Source organism: Sciurus carolinensis, chromosome 8 (genome assembly GCF_902686445.1).
Source record: "Sciurus carolinensis chromosome 8, mSciCar1.2, whole genome shotgun sequence".
In the NCBI taxonomy this organism is placed as follows: domain Eukaryota; kingdom Metazoa; phylum Chordata; class Mammalia; order Rodentia; family Sciuridae; genus Sciurus; species Sciurus carolinensis.
The window spans coordinates 54,918,199-54,933,103 of record NC_062220.1 but is presented as its reverse complement, the minus strand read 5'-3'; the positions used below and the strand labels follow the sequence as shown (position 1 = coordinate 54,933,103).

Genomic DNA, 14,905 nt, shown 5'->3' with positions numbered 1-14,905 from the left:
CCTCGCCGGCCGCTTCTGTGAGATGGGATCACTAAGGTCCACTCCATGATGTATTATGAGGACTGGGTAGGCATACCTGTGAGAGAGTGTCTGGGCCATGGTGAAGTGTGTGGTATGGGAATTTGAGTCATTAAACCATCAAACTTCTGACTAGAGAGCATCAAAGTAATCACTGTCACTTTCTTTACCATTTTTGCTTATATAATTTTTATCTCTTTAGGAATTTGGTGGCAGGCTCTGTTAGTCTGATCCTCCCTTATTTGAAGGACAGGCCAAAGATCCAGTTTGGAAATGAGAAAGGAAGACTAGCGGGCGACATTGGCTCCATCTGTTGATATCTCCCAGAGGCACAGAAAAAGGATTCACGAAGATGTGGACAAGACTTCAAGTTCTTACTTTAGCTTTATTTTCAAAGGGATTTTTACTCTCTTTAGGGGATCATAACTTTATGAGGAGGGAGATTAAAATAGAAGGTGACCTTGTTCTGGGGGGCCTATTTCCTATTAATGAAAAAGGCACTGGAACTGAAGATTGTGGGCGAATTAATGAAGACCGAGGGATCCAACGCCTGGAAGCCATGTTGTTTGCTATTGATGAAATCAACAAAGACAATTACCTTCTCCCAGGAGTGAAGCTGGGTGTTCATATTCTGGATACATGTTCAAGGGATACCTATGCTTTAGAGCAATCACTGGAGTTTGTCAGGGCATCTTTGACTAAAGTGGATGAAGCTGAGTATATGTGTCCTGATGGATCATATGCCATTCAAGAAAATATCCCTCTGCTCATTGCAGGGGTCATTGGCGGCTCTTACAGCAGTGTCTCCATACAGGTAAGACTGGCATACACTACTGCTAAAAGTCTGCATCTCTTTGCTTTTATATCTTGGGGGAACAAAAGGAGGCTATCCTAATAATTTCATCAATGGGTGATGTCCTATTTCTATCAGTATTTGATCATACAGGTAGCTATTACAGCATAACATACTGCCCTGAAATTCAATGGTTTGACACAATTACTTATGAGTTTACAAGTCTGAAGTAATGACTTCACTCCATTAGAGTGAGCTAATGGAGACTGGGCTTAGCTGTGGGTGGCTCTGCCCAGCTTGTCTCTTGTCTTCCTCCTAGAATCAATGTTCCAGCCCATGCATGTTCTCACAGGGATGGAGGGGTGTGAGGGAATGCAAACTCAACTGCACAATCCCCTTTCAAGCTCCTGCCTGTGTCATATCTGCTAACATTCCATTAGCTGAAGCAACTCCACAGGGCTCAGCCCAGGGTCAAGAAGCAGGAAAGAATGGACTGCCCAGAGTACAAGTGCTGCAGAATTCCATAACAGAGTATCCATATAAGATGAAATAGGGATTTGAAGTCATTGATCCAATCACATCATGGTACAACAAGATGGAACTCACACACATTTTTACTAAAGCATCATTTTGTTCAGAGGCACCATATAAAGAATTTCTCAGAATACAAACTTTAAAATGCATGCAGAGAAGCCAGGTAATTATCCCACTTTCCAAAAAAGAAAAAGACAGAAACACTTAGCACATAAAGTAGATATAAAGCTGATAATTGATTCTCAGATTTTGTTAGAAAAAAAAGAAACATTTAGATTCTTGCAGGGCTACTATGTACATGATCATAGAACTTAGAGATAGAACAGAACTGAGAAATCACCTAGCTCAACCTTCTCATTTTCCCAATTCCCAAAGAGATGTTGGTTTCAAGAAAACTCCCATCAGTAGGAAGTATGAAAACTAGAATTCAGATTTTTGTACTTTTGTGCTTTTTCAGTTACCCCACGTGATTTCTTACCCCATGTGTTACTTAAAGTTCAATATGTTTTCTGGTGAGAACACTATTGTCACAGTATTACAAGTTCATGATTCTAAGAGTAATACACTTTGCTTCTTACCAAATTACTATAATCAAAGCACAAGCACTACAGATACTCATATTGTCTTTGTATGTCACAAACCCACTTTAAGTGGCTCTATTTGCATTGGAATAACCTTATTTCTATATCCCAGATTTGCAGCACTTAAAATTCCATGTGTAATTCTGCACTGTTCTAAATGAGCTATTTCAAATTTCTTTCCCTCTTTAGAGCACACAGTCATATTATAAGTAATTAGGATAATTGGTTTTTCATAAACACCCTTTGACTTCATTAGATGAATAGAAAATATTGCACATCTCAAAGCACAGCATGTTAATTTTGTCACCATTTCTATACTTGGGTCAGTAGAGGTAGAATTTGCTATTTGAGAAAAGAAAAAAATTTAAGATATATACCCACCATTCTTTAATAATAATTTCATCTATGAATATCAGTCATTTCACAAATATTTGTATTATGCCCAATATTACCACTAGTAAGGGATGGGAATATGCTTTTTCTGACATTAGTTCATCCCAATGTAGTAAATAGTACTATTCCATTAGTGGATGTGTCATAATGATTCATCCAAAGAATTTAACAAGCTATGTATTGAAAGTTGTATTTTAATCTGATTTTACTCTTTTGACATTATATATTCCTCAAGAGAGGTGAGACTTGTTTAAGGGGTGGAAATGTAGGCTTCTGAAACCCTGTACTGGTCCTCAAGGGAAAAATTCACTAATCTTACTCATCAAAGGGCCTGGCTTATTATTTCATTTATCTGGTCAATACAGCATAAAGTCCAAAATGCTGATATGGTTTTTGTCCACATACTATAAATAAAGAAACCAAAACAAGTACATAAGAAATAGACTTTGACATCAGAAAGTCCTGGGTGTGAAGTCCAACTTCACCATTTTCTGGTTAACTATAAAATGAGCAAAACAGAATCTACCTCAATAAGGTGTAGAAAGGAGAAATTGAGAAAAATTCATGAAAAATTCTTCAAAAAATTAACAAATTCAATAAATGATCACTATTGTGTCCCCCAAATTATAGGAAAAGTCAGTAGAGAAGCTACATTTAAAACCAATTCTGTGACCTCTGCAGTGGCCAAGCGGTCCAATGAAATCATGGGCTGGTTCCCCAGCAGGTCAGTCTGGATAAAGAACCTAATGTGTGGCTCCATGCTGTGACACGGATAGAGAGAATATCAAAGTCATAGAGCAAGTATTCTTGACTTGAAGGCACTTAAAGCCTGGCTGTGGGTTCAGTACTACTGTGAAATAGCAATTACTCTAATTCAGGATATGTTCACATGGCTCACAAGGTAAGAAATGACCTTTAGAATGGTTTTGGGAATGACTGACAGAATGAAAGTTGCATTGGAGAAAGGCTGATAGAGCCACAGTGAGAATTAGATACTGGACCTGAGGAGCCTGAACAGAAAGTTTTGGTAGATATTTATGGCGAAGGGGATAAGGACCTTGGCAGGAGTAAGGGGGTGAGCCAGAGAGAAAGGGATGGAGTGGGGATCTCCATTCCCTCCTCCACAGCTCCCAAGTTTTCTGACTACTCAGACTCTGATTAGGCTACACCCCAAACCAAAGTAAATCTGCAAAATGGAACAAATGGTCTATACAGTGACCTCCAGGCACCCTTCCAAGGAAACCTTCCACATCAGACCTTCCTTTCAGCAAAGCATCATGAATGAAAAGAGGTCCAAAGAGGCTTTATATAGCTAAGAATTGAAGTACATTATCCCTGCAAACATATCTGTCCTTCAATAAGAATTCTAAAAAATACACTCAATGTCAAATCAAAGAAATATGCTCCTAATGGTGAATTTAAGGAACTCTTGTACACGAATGAGGGAGGCACTCTAGGAGGGAGGATTTTCTGGGTATCACTCATACTCATCCTCTTCAGTTCCTGACTGATTCTAGTCATCATGGTGTCTGGTGACTGTGATACAGCATGTGACTGGTAGTCCTGCCATCCTCTTACCTCCTTTCAATTTCTTCAATATGTCCTGGAAAGTGTTTGTGCTTGAACTGAATTGGGGCAGGGAAGAAGATGAAGTCGTAGAAGCAAATGAGTACAAATCTATAATTTTAAAAATTCCTATCATTCATTTGTCACTTCCAGTCACAAACTAAAGCCCAGAATTTTCAGTAAGAAAACTGCCCATTGGGAGAGAATTTTAGAGAATCATATTTGTGTGTCTTCCTTCTGTGGCTGTATCCGTTGTTTAGATGTTGTAAACCCCACAGGGGCCTGGGTTGCTTTATTGGCCACCGTGCTTCAGGGGGTACTCCCTTTACAGCTTCCTTTCCCTCTCACTAAAGGAGAGGAATTCTTATGGAAGCCAGCAAAGGAGACATCCCCTGCTGTGTTATATGAGAGGGTTTTGAATGGAAGGGGGGATTCTTAATGACTGGCTGGGTTAAGCCATATCACCATGGATGAAGACCTGGATAATTATTTTCCCAATGTTCTAATTAAGGATGACAAACCACTCGGTGGTGGTCCCTTCACAGAGCAACACTATTGATTTTTTAAATTCAGTAATCAATAAAAGCAAGCCTCAAAATCCTTCTATATTAGCAAATAGCATTGGGGGTCTATTCACCCACTTTGGTAAGTTCCTTTTCGAAACATTTTAATACTATATCCTAATCTTCTCTATAATCCTACAAACTCCTCACTTCAGGGAAAATAGTATTTCTTCAAGAAGGGAATCAGTCCATTGCTTTTAGCTAGGCAACTGTCTTCATGGTACTTATTTAGAAACAATGTTTATGCTTGTGCTTTCAAATAGGCTGTAGTTAGCTCGTAAGTGTGCAGTCAAAAATGTTCCTTGAAATGTTTCAAAAATGTTCCTGACTCTTTTTGGAGGATGTAACATTTTCTCATTCTTTCTTGCCTAAATAGAGCAAATTTTCCATAGAACGGTGCAAGTATAAGGTACCCAGCTATTGCTTTGTCTATGAATGTGGTGACCCAAGAAACAAATGAGGATTTGGGTTAAATGTCCTCTAAAGGTTGAGCTCATAGGAAAGTCAGAAGTTTGTCTTGAAAGGATCTTACCACCTCCTTCTCGTCCCTGGTATCCTTAAACCCTTTTTCAAGATTTCTAGTACTATCTATAGCCCAGGAATTCTAACTCTGAGTAGCAGTCTTTATGACATAGTTTATCATGACATGGCTTTCGACATGCCATGTATTTCTCACATCATATCCCTGGGAAGAATCACTCCTCAAACTAAATCCTTTGCAATAAATTTCATAGATTTTCGTTATGTTGGGAGAAAGGAGAAAGCACATGAAGACACCACTTTATTTTACTTCTTCCACTCAATTCCATAGTGCTGGTAGAGTTTGTGGACTGGTCAATTTGTATTAAGTATTGCTGTCCTTCAGTGATTCATCCCTCATTTAAACTCAAATGCTTTTGGGAAGGTCATACATGAATTGCTAGTCTTACAGGAAAATTGAAAAAATAGTCCAAGGATACAAAAGCCTTCACAGAGTTAGCTGTCTCCAAGTACCTGAAAGGCTGCTAATGGAAACAGTTACACTTTCTCTGTGGATAAATAGATTGGATCTAGAGCAGAGTTTCTCAACCTTGACAATATTGACATTTTTATCTGGAAAACTCTTTGATGTTTGAGGCCATCTTTTATTGTAGAATGTTTAGTAGCATCCTGGCCTCTACCCATAACAGGCCCACAGCCCAAGCTGTGACACCCAAAAGTGTTTCCATACATTGCAGAGTTACAAAACTAACTCCTTTTGTCACTGAGAATCTCCAGTCTAAAGGAAGGCATATTTAAGGCCAATATAAGGAAGAATTCTGAGAAATGAAATTGCCTGGAAGTGAGGGACTAGAAGGAATAGCACCCTCCATCACTGAAGTTGTTCAAACAAAAGCCAACTTTTATTAAGAATGGTAAATCATCATATCAGTATTTGAATTATATGGCACTAAAGGATATTGCTTAATTTTATAATTATATGTGGCTAATCAAAATATTCTATTAGGGCCTAAGTGATTGCAAAGGAAGTATCTAAAACACAATGCAAAAAAAATAAGTACCTTTCTATCAGGATCATTTTGAAGCAGAAGTCCAACCAATTGTTGTTTTACTAGATTGTGGGAGTATTTTGTGAATATGATGAATTAAGCATCTAAATTACCTAGATATTCCAACTCAGGAGCATATATAAAATGATTTTTCATCAGAATATTGCTTTTATTAAGCAGACATATTTTAGATACTTCAAAAAGTGTTGTGTAGTGTCTAAATGACATGGAGCAGAAAGAATGTAAAATAAAATTCAAAAATAGTAAAGCATCTTACAAACCTCTAAGGCATGTAAAAACAAATTAGAAAATGTCAATAAAACAGGTGCAAGTATAGGACCTGACAAATGACAACGTAAGTACTAGGAGACTGGAAAGAATGACAGAAGGAGTAGAAAGGAATGAAATTGAATAGGAAAAAGATTTTTAGTTCTGTATAAATAGAAAACCTACCTTTGAAGTCTCTCTAGGAAGTTGCTTTCCCATAGTCTATAGAGAGGTATCTGCACACACCTCCATAAAAGAGAAAACTTTCTTATAAATGTAATACAATGTCTTTTAGCTGTTTGTATGCTTTGCCAAATCCTAACCTTCAATTCTCAGCTGAAAACCTACTCCTTTTGAGTACCCTTTCCCAAGCGTCTATTCCATAAACACACGCCTCCATTACTACCTTATTAACTCATTTTAGTTGTTCATTTGCATAGCTGTATCTGTTTTTCCTCCAAACTATAAAGCCACTTGAGTTTAGGAACCACACCCATCTGTCTTTGTTTTGCTGGCACCTAGAATAATGTCTCTACCAGGTAAGAAGTGGAAAGTTTTCAAATTAATTGAAAGATTAATATATTATAAACTGCCACATATCCAAAGAGCTGAAAAATCTCCAAACGAATCTTGGATCAGGGTCATGATCATGACCAACCAATTCTACAACAGTCTGTATGTTTATAAATAAGAAACAAGCATTTTCCTACAGTGGAAACTGGGTTTGACATAAAATACAAATGATGTAGAAAGATGAGCATATGAAACAAAATTACCTCCTTCCTCCCCTTACCGTCTGCACTTATGCCACAAGATGCCTTGACTTGAGAGCAGCTCTAGGAACTCCACTCCACTCGTCCTTAGAGCATCTCTTCAGAGAAGACTATCCAAGACTCAAAACAGCTGGATACTCAGGGCCATTACAGATAAGCCTGGAGCCCCATCTTTATTCTACTCTGGCTTTATGCGATCTTTCCGCAGAAAGAACATGGAGAGTGCCTACTAGATGCCAGACGCTGTGCTCCTAGCTCACACAAAGGAGAAAGGAACTTCATTCTAACCTAAGGAGAGCAGAATGACAGCACTCAAAATTCATTTACTAACCTATAATCAGTGTCTATCACTAGAAAAGTAAAAGTGATAGTTATATTTAGTGAGTTCAATATTGCAAATAAAATGATTACAGTAGGAATAAGTGACAATCTTATACACTAAGTTTTTAGTGTACTTTTCTTGAAAATTTCAACACAATAATTAAAAAACACTAAGTGCCAACTGGCTAGGACTTACTCAACCCCTTATTCTGTTTACTCATGTCTGAGATGAAGATATTAATAATATCTATCTGTTTTAGTCAGCTTTTTCACTGCTGTGACTAAAAGATCTGACCAGCACAATTTTAGCAGGAAAAGTTTATTTAGGGGCTCATGGTTTCAGAGGTCTCAGTCCTTATACCACAGGCTCCATTCCCCAGTGACTCCAGGTGAGGTTGAACATTATAGCAGAAGACTGTGACAGAGGGAAGCAGCTCACATGACCATCAGAAAGCAGAGGGAGAGCTCTCCACTTACCAAATACAAATATATACCTCAAAGCCACTCCCCCAATGCCCCACCTCCTCCAGCCAAACCCTCCCTGCCTCAGGTGATTAATTCACTGATTGGGTTAAGGCTCTCATAACCCAATCATTTCTCGTCTAAACCTTCTTACGTTGTCTCACCTGGGAGTTTTGGGGGGAAACCTCACATTCAAACCATAACAATATCCCTTTCATTGAATTATGGTGAGAATTAAATAAGAAAATACACAAAAAGCAATAAAATAGTGCCTCAGCTAATAAGCAGTCAACATTTTAGTACATATTATTATCTGTTCATTTTTTATTTTGTTTTGTTTGGTTTCTTTTAACATATCCAGACTAAGTGGAACAATTTTCAAGAGGAATTGAGACTCACAAAGGTTAAGTACCAACTTCAAGTTTCTATCAGTTTATAAGTAGTGAAATCATTAGATTTCAGTTAGCTTGCCACCCACACTGCTATCCGCATTGCTCGTTCACATCATCTAAGCTTCAGAAAACCTTACTCAAAGTTATCTCAGAATTTTAAAATATATTTTCTACGCAGACTTTTCATTGTAAAGCAATCTCACAAAACTGTTTTGAATCATCCTTCCATTGCTTTTGCTTTGTCTCCTGCAAAGAAGGGCAATGGTGTTCAAGGGCTTTATCATAGTGTGGGAGGCACCAGAACCAGCAATTAAAAATGCTTCTGCTAACATAGTTTCATGGTAGAAAATTCTCACCAGAAGTAATTGTCTAAGATACACTATTTTCTCCCTTTGCTTTGGGGTTAATTTGTTCCTTAATTAATTCCCCTTCTGTCATGTATTTATTTAGAAACTAGTGAGAAACAAGAGGTTACCATCAGGACCACTCTTCTCAGGGCGTCAATTCCCAGGGCAATAGAAGGGCCCAGGAACCAGCTTATGCTGCAGATCACACGTCCATCATGGAAGCCACAGGATGAAAAGCAAGAGATACAGACATTCCCAAGATCTCAGCAAGGGTTTTATGATTATAGATTAATAGATAAACTAATTGAAATAAGATTCCTGATACTGTTAGTTAAACCTAAGATATGATTTGACTTTAACGACACCAAGTTCTCCTTTCAAATTGCCATTAAATATGTGCCTTTTAATGGATCAATATGTACAAGTTTCACTATTTCGATATAGAAAGAGCCAATTCTTAGCAGTTTATAATGGGAGTCTAGTTATTTAACGTAGTATAAGTGCTTCTACTGATCTATGAAAACACGCAGTTGAAAACTCACAGAGTATTTTTCCAGTTAGTAGACTTTGGAAATTTAAGCACAGTGTTCCAGAAACACCTGCAGGTAAACTCTAAGCAAACAGTGATATTCCAGGCAGTATATCAGTAGGACTTGAAACACTAAAATTGTGGTGTTGCTATTTTTGACACCACCACCTGGTATATTATGGAAATCCCTCTGTTACTAGTGACAAAGTCTTAATTCTTGCCAGCTCTTTGACTTCACATTCCAACACAGGGAAGTACAACATAAGGAAATACAATCAAAATGACACCTTCAAAAATTATCTTCCAAATAAAGACCAGATTTCCCTGCCAAGTGGTCAGAACGGCAAAGCATGTTGAGAAATATGCCATCATTTAAAAGGGTTGAATTTGCAGGGCATGCATCCCAGGGACTAATTGATTCCTGCCAGGTACTGTGCCTCCAATTTGGGTGAATGTCATCAGATTCACACTGGGCCTTCTTAGAAAACAAACCAGGTGATGAAGCTCTCCCAATGTGGAATATATTTAGTTGATCATGCCATTTACAATTTGTTCAGAATTTTTCTACAGAAAGTAATGTTCCAACAAAATATAACAAATTCATTAAATACATATTGTCCATGTTTACAAAGTCTTTTTAGATATATAACTCATATAAGATTTGAAGAAAGGCACCAATAATGCAGATTGTTGTCACTGGGCAAATTTCAACTGTTACAATGGCTATTTGCCCCTCAACTCTTGTTTCTACATTAAAGAAAGTCTTTGTGTTATCTTTTCTATAATGCTTTCAGAAAGTTAAAAATTCTTCAGCCTTTCTACAGTTTTCAACAACTGTCAAAATTTATGACCTGCTTCCTTCCAAGGATTCGAGGTGTCCTATAATGACCCAAATTAAAACATTAGTACCTAAATAATGACTATCAACCAAATAAAATAGTTTAAGCAGGCTCAATTTTTTTCTAAACCTCCAAAACTGGTATTTCTATCATTAACTTTTTCAATGTTATTGGAATTATGTGGTTCCTGCCTTCAAGAACTCACAGTCAAAATGAGAATGAATGTTTAGTCTGTCTAATGATCCTTTCTAGACTCTTTTGAGTTGGATGTCATCCACTGTGGTCTTTTTAAAATCTAATTTTGGTCATGTCATTCCCTTTCCTAAAAACTTTTAATGGCTTTTTATCTCTTAAATGATAAAGATCAAAATACTTATAATGGCACATAAAATTCTTGGCAGTGTAACCATAATTCTATGCTTCTTTAACTTGTACTATTCCCTATGAGGCACTGGGTACCCTGATGACACAGAAAGATATGGTACTATTAAAGCAGTGCAGGTCCCTCTGTGTTCTCTCCTCTACCTAAAGACTTCCTTTTCCCTTTCTCTGCCTGTAAGACTGCCACTTATTCTTCAGAATTGTGCCTAAATGTTATGGCCCTATCTCACCTGAGTGTAATTAGTTGCTCTTTCACCTGAGTTTTATATAAGCTTAAATACATGTATCTCAAAATTTTATCCAAAGACAAATGTTTCTTTGTCTCCTAGAGGATAATAACCTCCTGGAAGACAATGAGGGCATAGTACCCTCATTTTAAAAGAATTCCTTGTATAATAGGCATCAATCCAAGTTGGCTGAATGAAGGACTACTGAATTAGACATTGTCATTGTCTCTGTCGCTTTTAAGCATTTACTATGTGCCAGTCAGTGAGTTAAGCACTTTGTATGCGTTATCATTTAAACCTCATATAACTTCGTAAGCCAGGTATTACTATTGTTCTCTTTTTACAGATGAAGAAACTGAAGCACAGGGAGTTAAAATAAGTGGCCTAAGGCCACACAGCTAGTGAAGGATGGAGCTATGCTTCCAATGCTGGCCTGTCTGATTCCAGCTCTATGCACTGAACCATGACACTATTTTTTTCCTTTTGTGCCTGACAGTTTTGTTGAATTAATGAAGAGTTAACAAAGAAATCACTCTGAATATCATAGTTCTGTTTGCCACAGTGTATATCTCTCTGCCCTAAATTAGCATAGGACTTCAGAAGTAAATAATGAGCACTTAAGGAAACATTAGGCTACAGCCCTCAGCTCCCAAGTTTTTAATTCTTTAAACCACCAACAAGGATTGCAATGCCTTTGTTTGTTGATAAAGCTATCTTTGTCATATTATTGTTATTACAAGTGAGTTTGGGGGTCAAAGAAAAATATGGATGAGTCAACTTCTGTCTGTGTTAAATCTTCAAGAGACATTTTCAAAAATCAATATCTAAGGCACTAAAGGACATGTTTCTGACAAGTCTGTTGGTGTCATGTCACCCTGGGAGTTATCTTTCACAGGTATTGCTGGCTAGCACAAACACTTGGGGTGAGACATGAAAGAGACCATCTGACCCCATGGTCAGTGTCCAGAACCCAAGCCAATTCAGTTCCATGTTTTCACTTGCAAGTTAATTCATGGGGAAAAAGAGGAGCAAAGAGCAGAGAGAGACTGATCCAGTGGGCAAAATGCCTCCTTTCTGGCTTCTGAGTAGGCTGAGTCTGAGTGAAGAAAAAGTTATTTCTGAGATAATTTCTTGTTGGTAAGGGAGCAAGACAGACCTTTGTTGAATGTGAAGTGGCACTGTCATGGTGAAAACTCTGACACAACTTATAATGCTTGTTTTCTGAACTAATGCGATTCAAGGAATCCTTTTTGGTCTGCATGGCATTTCAGTCTCAATGATCAGCTATGATTTCAGTCTCAATGATGAGCTATGAGAATACCAATATAGATAACTTCACTGTTAGTTTCAAATGACAAATGAAATGTAAAGTACACGACAATCTGGATTGCAAACCACATGTGATGAGTGAAAGTGTTTCAGGAAAGATTTGGGATACAAATCAGAGTACCTTGAACCACTTTTCAGGTTTCTGCTGCTATTAAGGAATTCTTTGTTTGGAATATCCATGGAATATGATTGAGATTGAGTCTTGCTATTGAATGGGAATGGCACGGTGGATCTTTGGAGCATGAATTTTTGGGGACCCCTGGAGTGTAGAGTTGATGACTTTTGCAGATTCTACTAAGTAAACTGACATTTGCTATATTTCATTGAATGATTTTCTAAATCAAGATCAATCTGTGACCTTAACACATGAACTGTAGTCAACTTATTTCAATGGAAAATGTTCCCAGATGTGCTGTAGATATGGCCCAAAAAAGTGACTAATCCTTCCTACAATAACAATATGATTGGCATCCTCTATGAGCAGATAACTCATGTGATGTGAACAGCTTGAATTCCTCAGGCAGTTTCTCAACTATCTACCACCTCCAGTTCCACTTTAAAATACAAGCCAATCTGGGATTTTGTACAGCTAATAGTTTAACTTGATCATTCCAAATAGAAAGGGCACTGAGGTTTCCTAGCATCATAATTTCTAGAACTTGTTTTATATAATAACTTGGGCTACGAGATAACAGATGGTTCAAAGGGCAGTCCTCAGTAGTTCTCTTCCAGGCTCATATGTAAGCATTTAATTGAAAGAGCAAAACAAAACATTCAGGACTGTCATGTGTGACAAACAATTAAAGGTGTAGGCTTATTCTTAGAGAACAGACCCAAAGAGAGATGAACTTAGAACAGCACAGAATACAAAGGAAAATCTATGGATGTTATTAAGTCTCCAGATTATTTTTCTTTATTTGTTCTAATTAGTTGTACATGACAGTAGAATGCATTTATACATTTTGATAGATCATACATAAATGAAGTTTAATCTCTTATATTTCTGATTATACAAATTGTAAGATCACATCAGTCATGCAGTCATACATGTACTAGATTCTTAAGACAGCAGCAACAGCATCTTTATCAAATGCATATAGTTCAGCTCTGTAAATAGCATTTTTCTTGGAAGTAAGCATTTGATGCCTCTTTGCCATCTGGAATTTTTGTAGCTGAACATAGGTCCACATAAAAACCAGTTGTTGTTGTTCCATTTAATGTATAAGCACAGAATCAGAAACCCATAACTTTGAGAGTTCTGAAAAGAATTCTCAGGAAGGAAAATTACTTCAGTGAACACTTCTTTTTAAAGTCTAGTGACTGTAAATGTGCATAATCCTTTTGTTTTCTATTAAAAATAGCTGGCATTGTCATGACAGAAGGCACAAAGCTCATGTTTGAAATAGGCATGTCATGGACATCCTGAGTAGGAAGAGTGACCATAGGACTGATGTGTGTGCTCACAATTGACTCTGAAATTTTCCATCTGACATTCTCTTTTTTCACAACATGAAAAGAATAGTGGACTGCCTGAGGTCTTTCCCAGAGTTCACACTCTTTTGCTCTCAAGATCACAGCATCACTGAAATAAAGCATGGCACTTGAAATCCTAAAAAGAAGAGTCCTTGTGACTTACTAAAAATTGTCAAGAGAAGTAAAACTCTCAAATAAATCAGTGTGCAACTCATAATTCCCATCAGTGACCAGTAGGGTTTAGATGCCTACAAGAGCAATTGGCTATTGCTTTTGGGAAAGATACAATTTGGCACATTCCCAAAGTAAGAATAATGAGTGAGCAACTGATGCAAGCTCTGAGTATTTGGCTGCTTCTATATCCTGTACAAGATGCATTTGTCTCCAGAAAATCCTTGCCTTAGCAGTAGGCCTTGGTGTCAGTTCATTGTGTGAAGTCTACCTGAAGTATATCTATTTGAATCCTACTTTAGGTCTGTGTGGCTTGAGAACTAAGGCTTCATAATAAGGCCTTAGTTTATTTTCATCAGAATAAAAATGCAATTTTCAGTCTTAAGGAAATTGGTATAATGGCCAGATCCAGTGGACATAAAATTGATTTCCTTTTGTATACTCCTAGTTTATACAGAGATAATTTGAAGAAATTGGTTTTAATGGTATGAAAACCTTGGTTGAATATCCCTAAAGATCTAAACCAATTCTTTGTCTTATGTGTCATCTCATTTTGGTGAAAAATTTAATGTAATTAGGGAAGAGTCCACATAGCACAGCGAGTAGACTTTGAGAATAGCTCTACATTGCTTGCTATAGATATTTCTTTTTTCCTTCCCCACAGAACCCACCCCCCTGTAATGAGAAAAGGTTACACGGTAGAGCAGAAAATGACCCATTCATTCATGAATTCATTCTGTTAACAAATATTACAGAATGCCTTTATGCTCTCAAAGGCATTGAGGACACATAAGGTAACAAACATTCCCTGTCCTTAAGAGTTCTCACTTCAATGGAGGAATTAGTGAATAATCTAGAAATAACCACCTACTTTGATTAGCAATATTAAAGATATGCATAAAGGAGAGAAAGAACATCAGAGACTGGGCATGCAACTCAGTCTACACTGGGGCACCAAGAAAGGTTCCTCAGAGATAGGCACTTGAACGGAGTTGCTGAGCAAACAAATGGTAAAATCACTGTAAGCTAAAGAAACAAAATGTACAAAGGGTACCTAGACTTGAAAACATGATCAATGAGAGAAACAATATAAGGTCAAGTTCATTTAGAGGGGAAAGTACAGGGAAAATGGTGGCAGATGTTCAACAATATGAAACACTGGTTCATTAGACAATTACTGAAGGTGAAGTCCATCCTAAATCAACCCAGATTGCAACTACAAATATGGGAAAATGACAAAAACACTAATTTTAGAACATAGTATCTGCTGGAAAACATAATAATAATGACTGGCTAGCATCCTAAGCATGTCTTTTTGAGTGAAAATTTTTAAAAAGTCAATGTATTTATGACTTGGTATGCTACAATGAAAACATTACAATTCCTAGTCCTGGATAAGTTCAAACCACCAAGAAAA

General features: G+C 37.3%; 1 protein-coding gene across 3 annotated transcripts in view; it reads left to right on the top strand.

Annotated features, from left to right (window-relative positions):
* Grm3 (glutamate metabotropic receptor 3) overlaps positions 1-14,905 on the top strand; it is a 204,875-nt gene that overhangs the window by 120,532 nt on the left and 69,438 nt on the right. For all 3 annotated transcript variants that reach the window (XM_047562724.1, XM_047562725.1, XM_047562726.1), the window contains one exon: positions 221-832. In XM_047562724.1, the coding sequence (XP_047418680.1) occupies positions 371-832 (462 nt within the window). In that variant the 5' untranslated portion in view covers positions 221-370. The remainder of the gene's footprint in view (positions 1-220; positions 833-14,905) is intronic.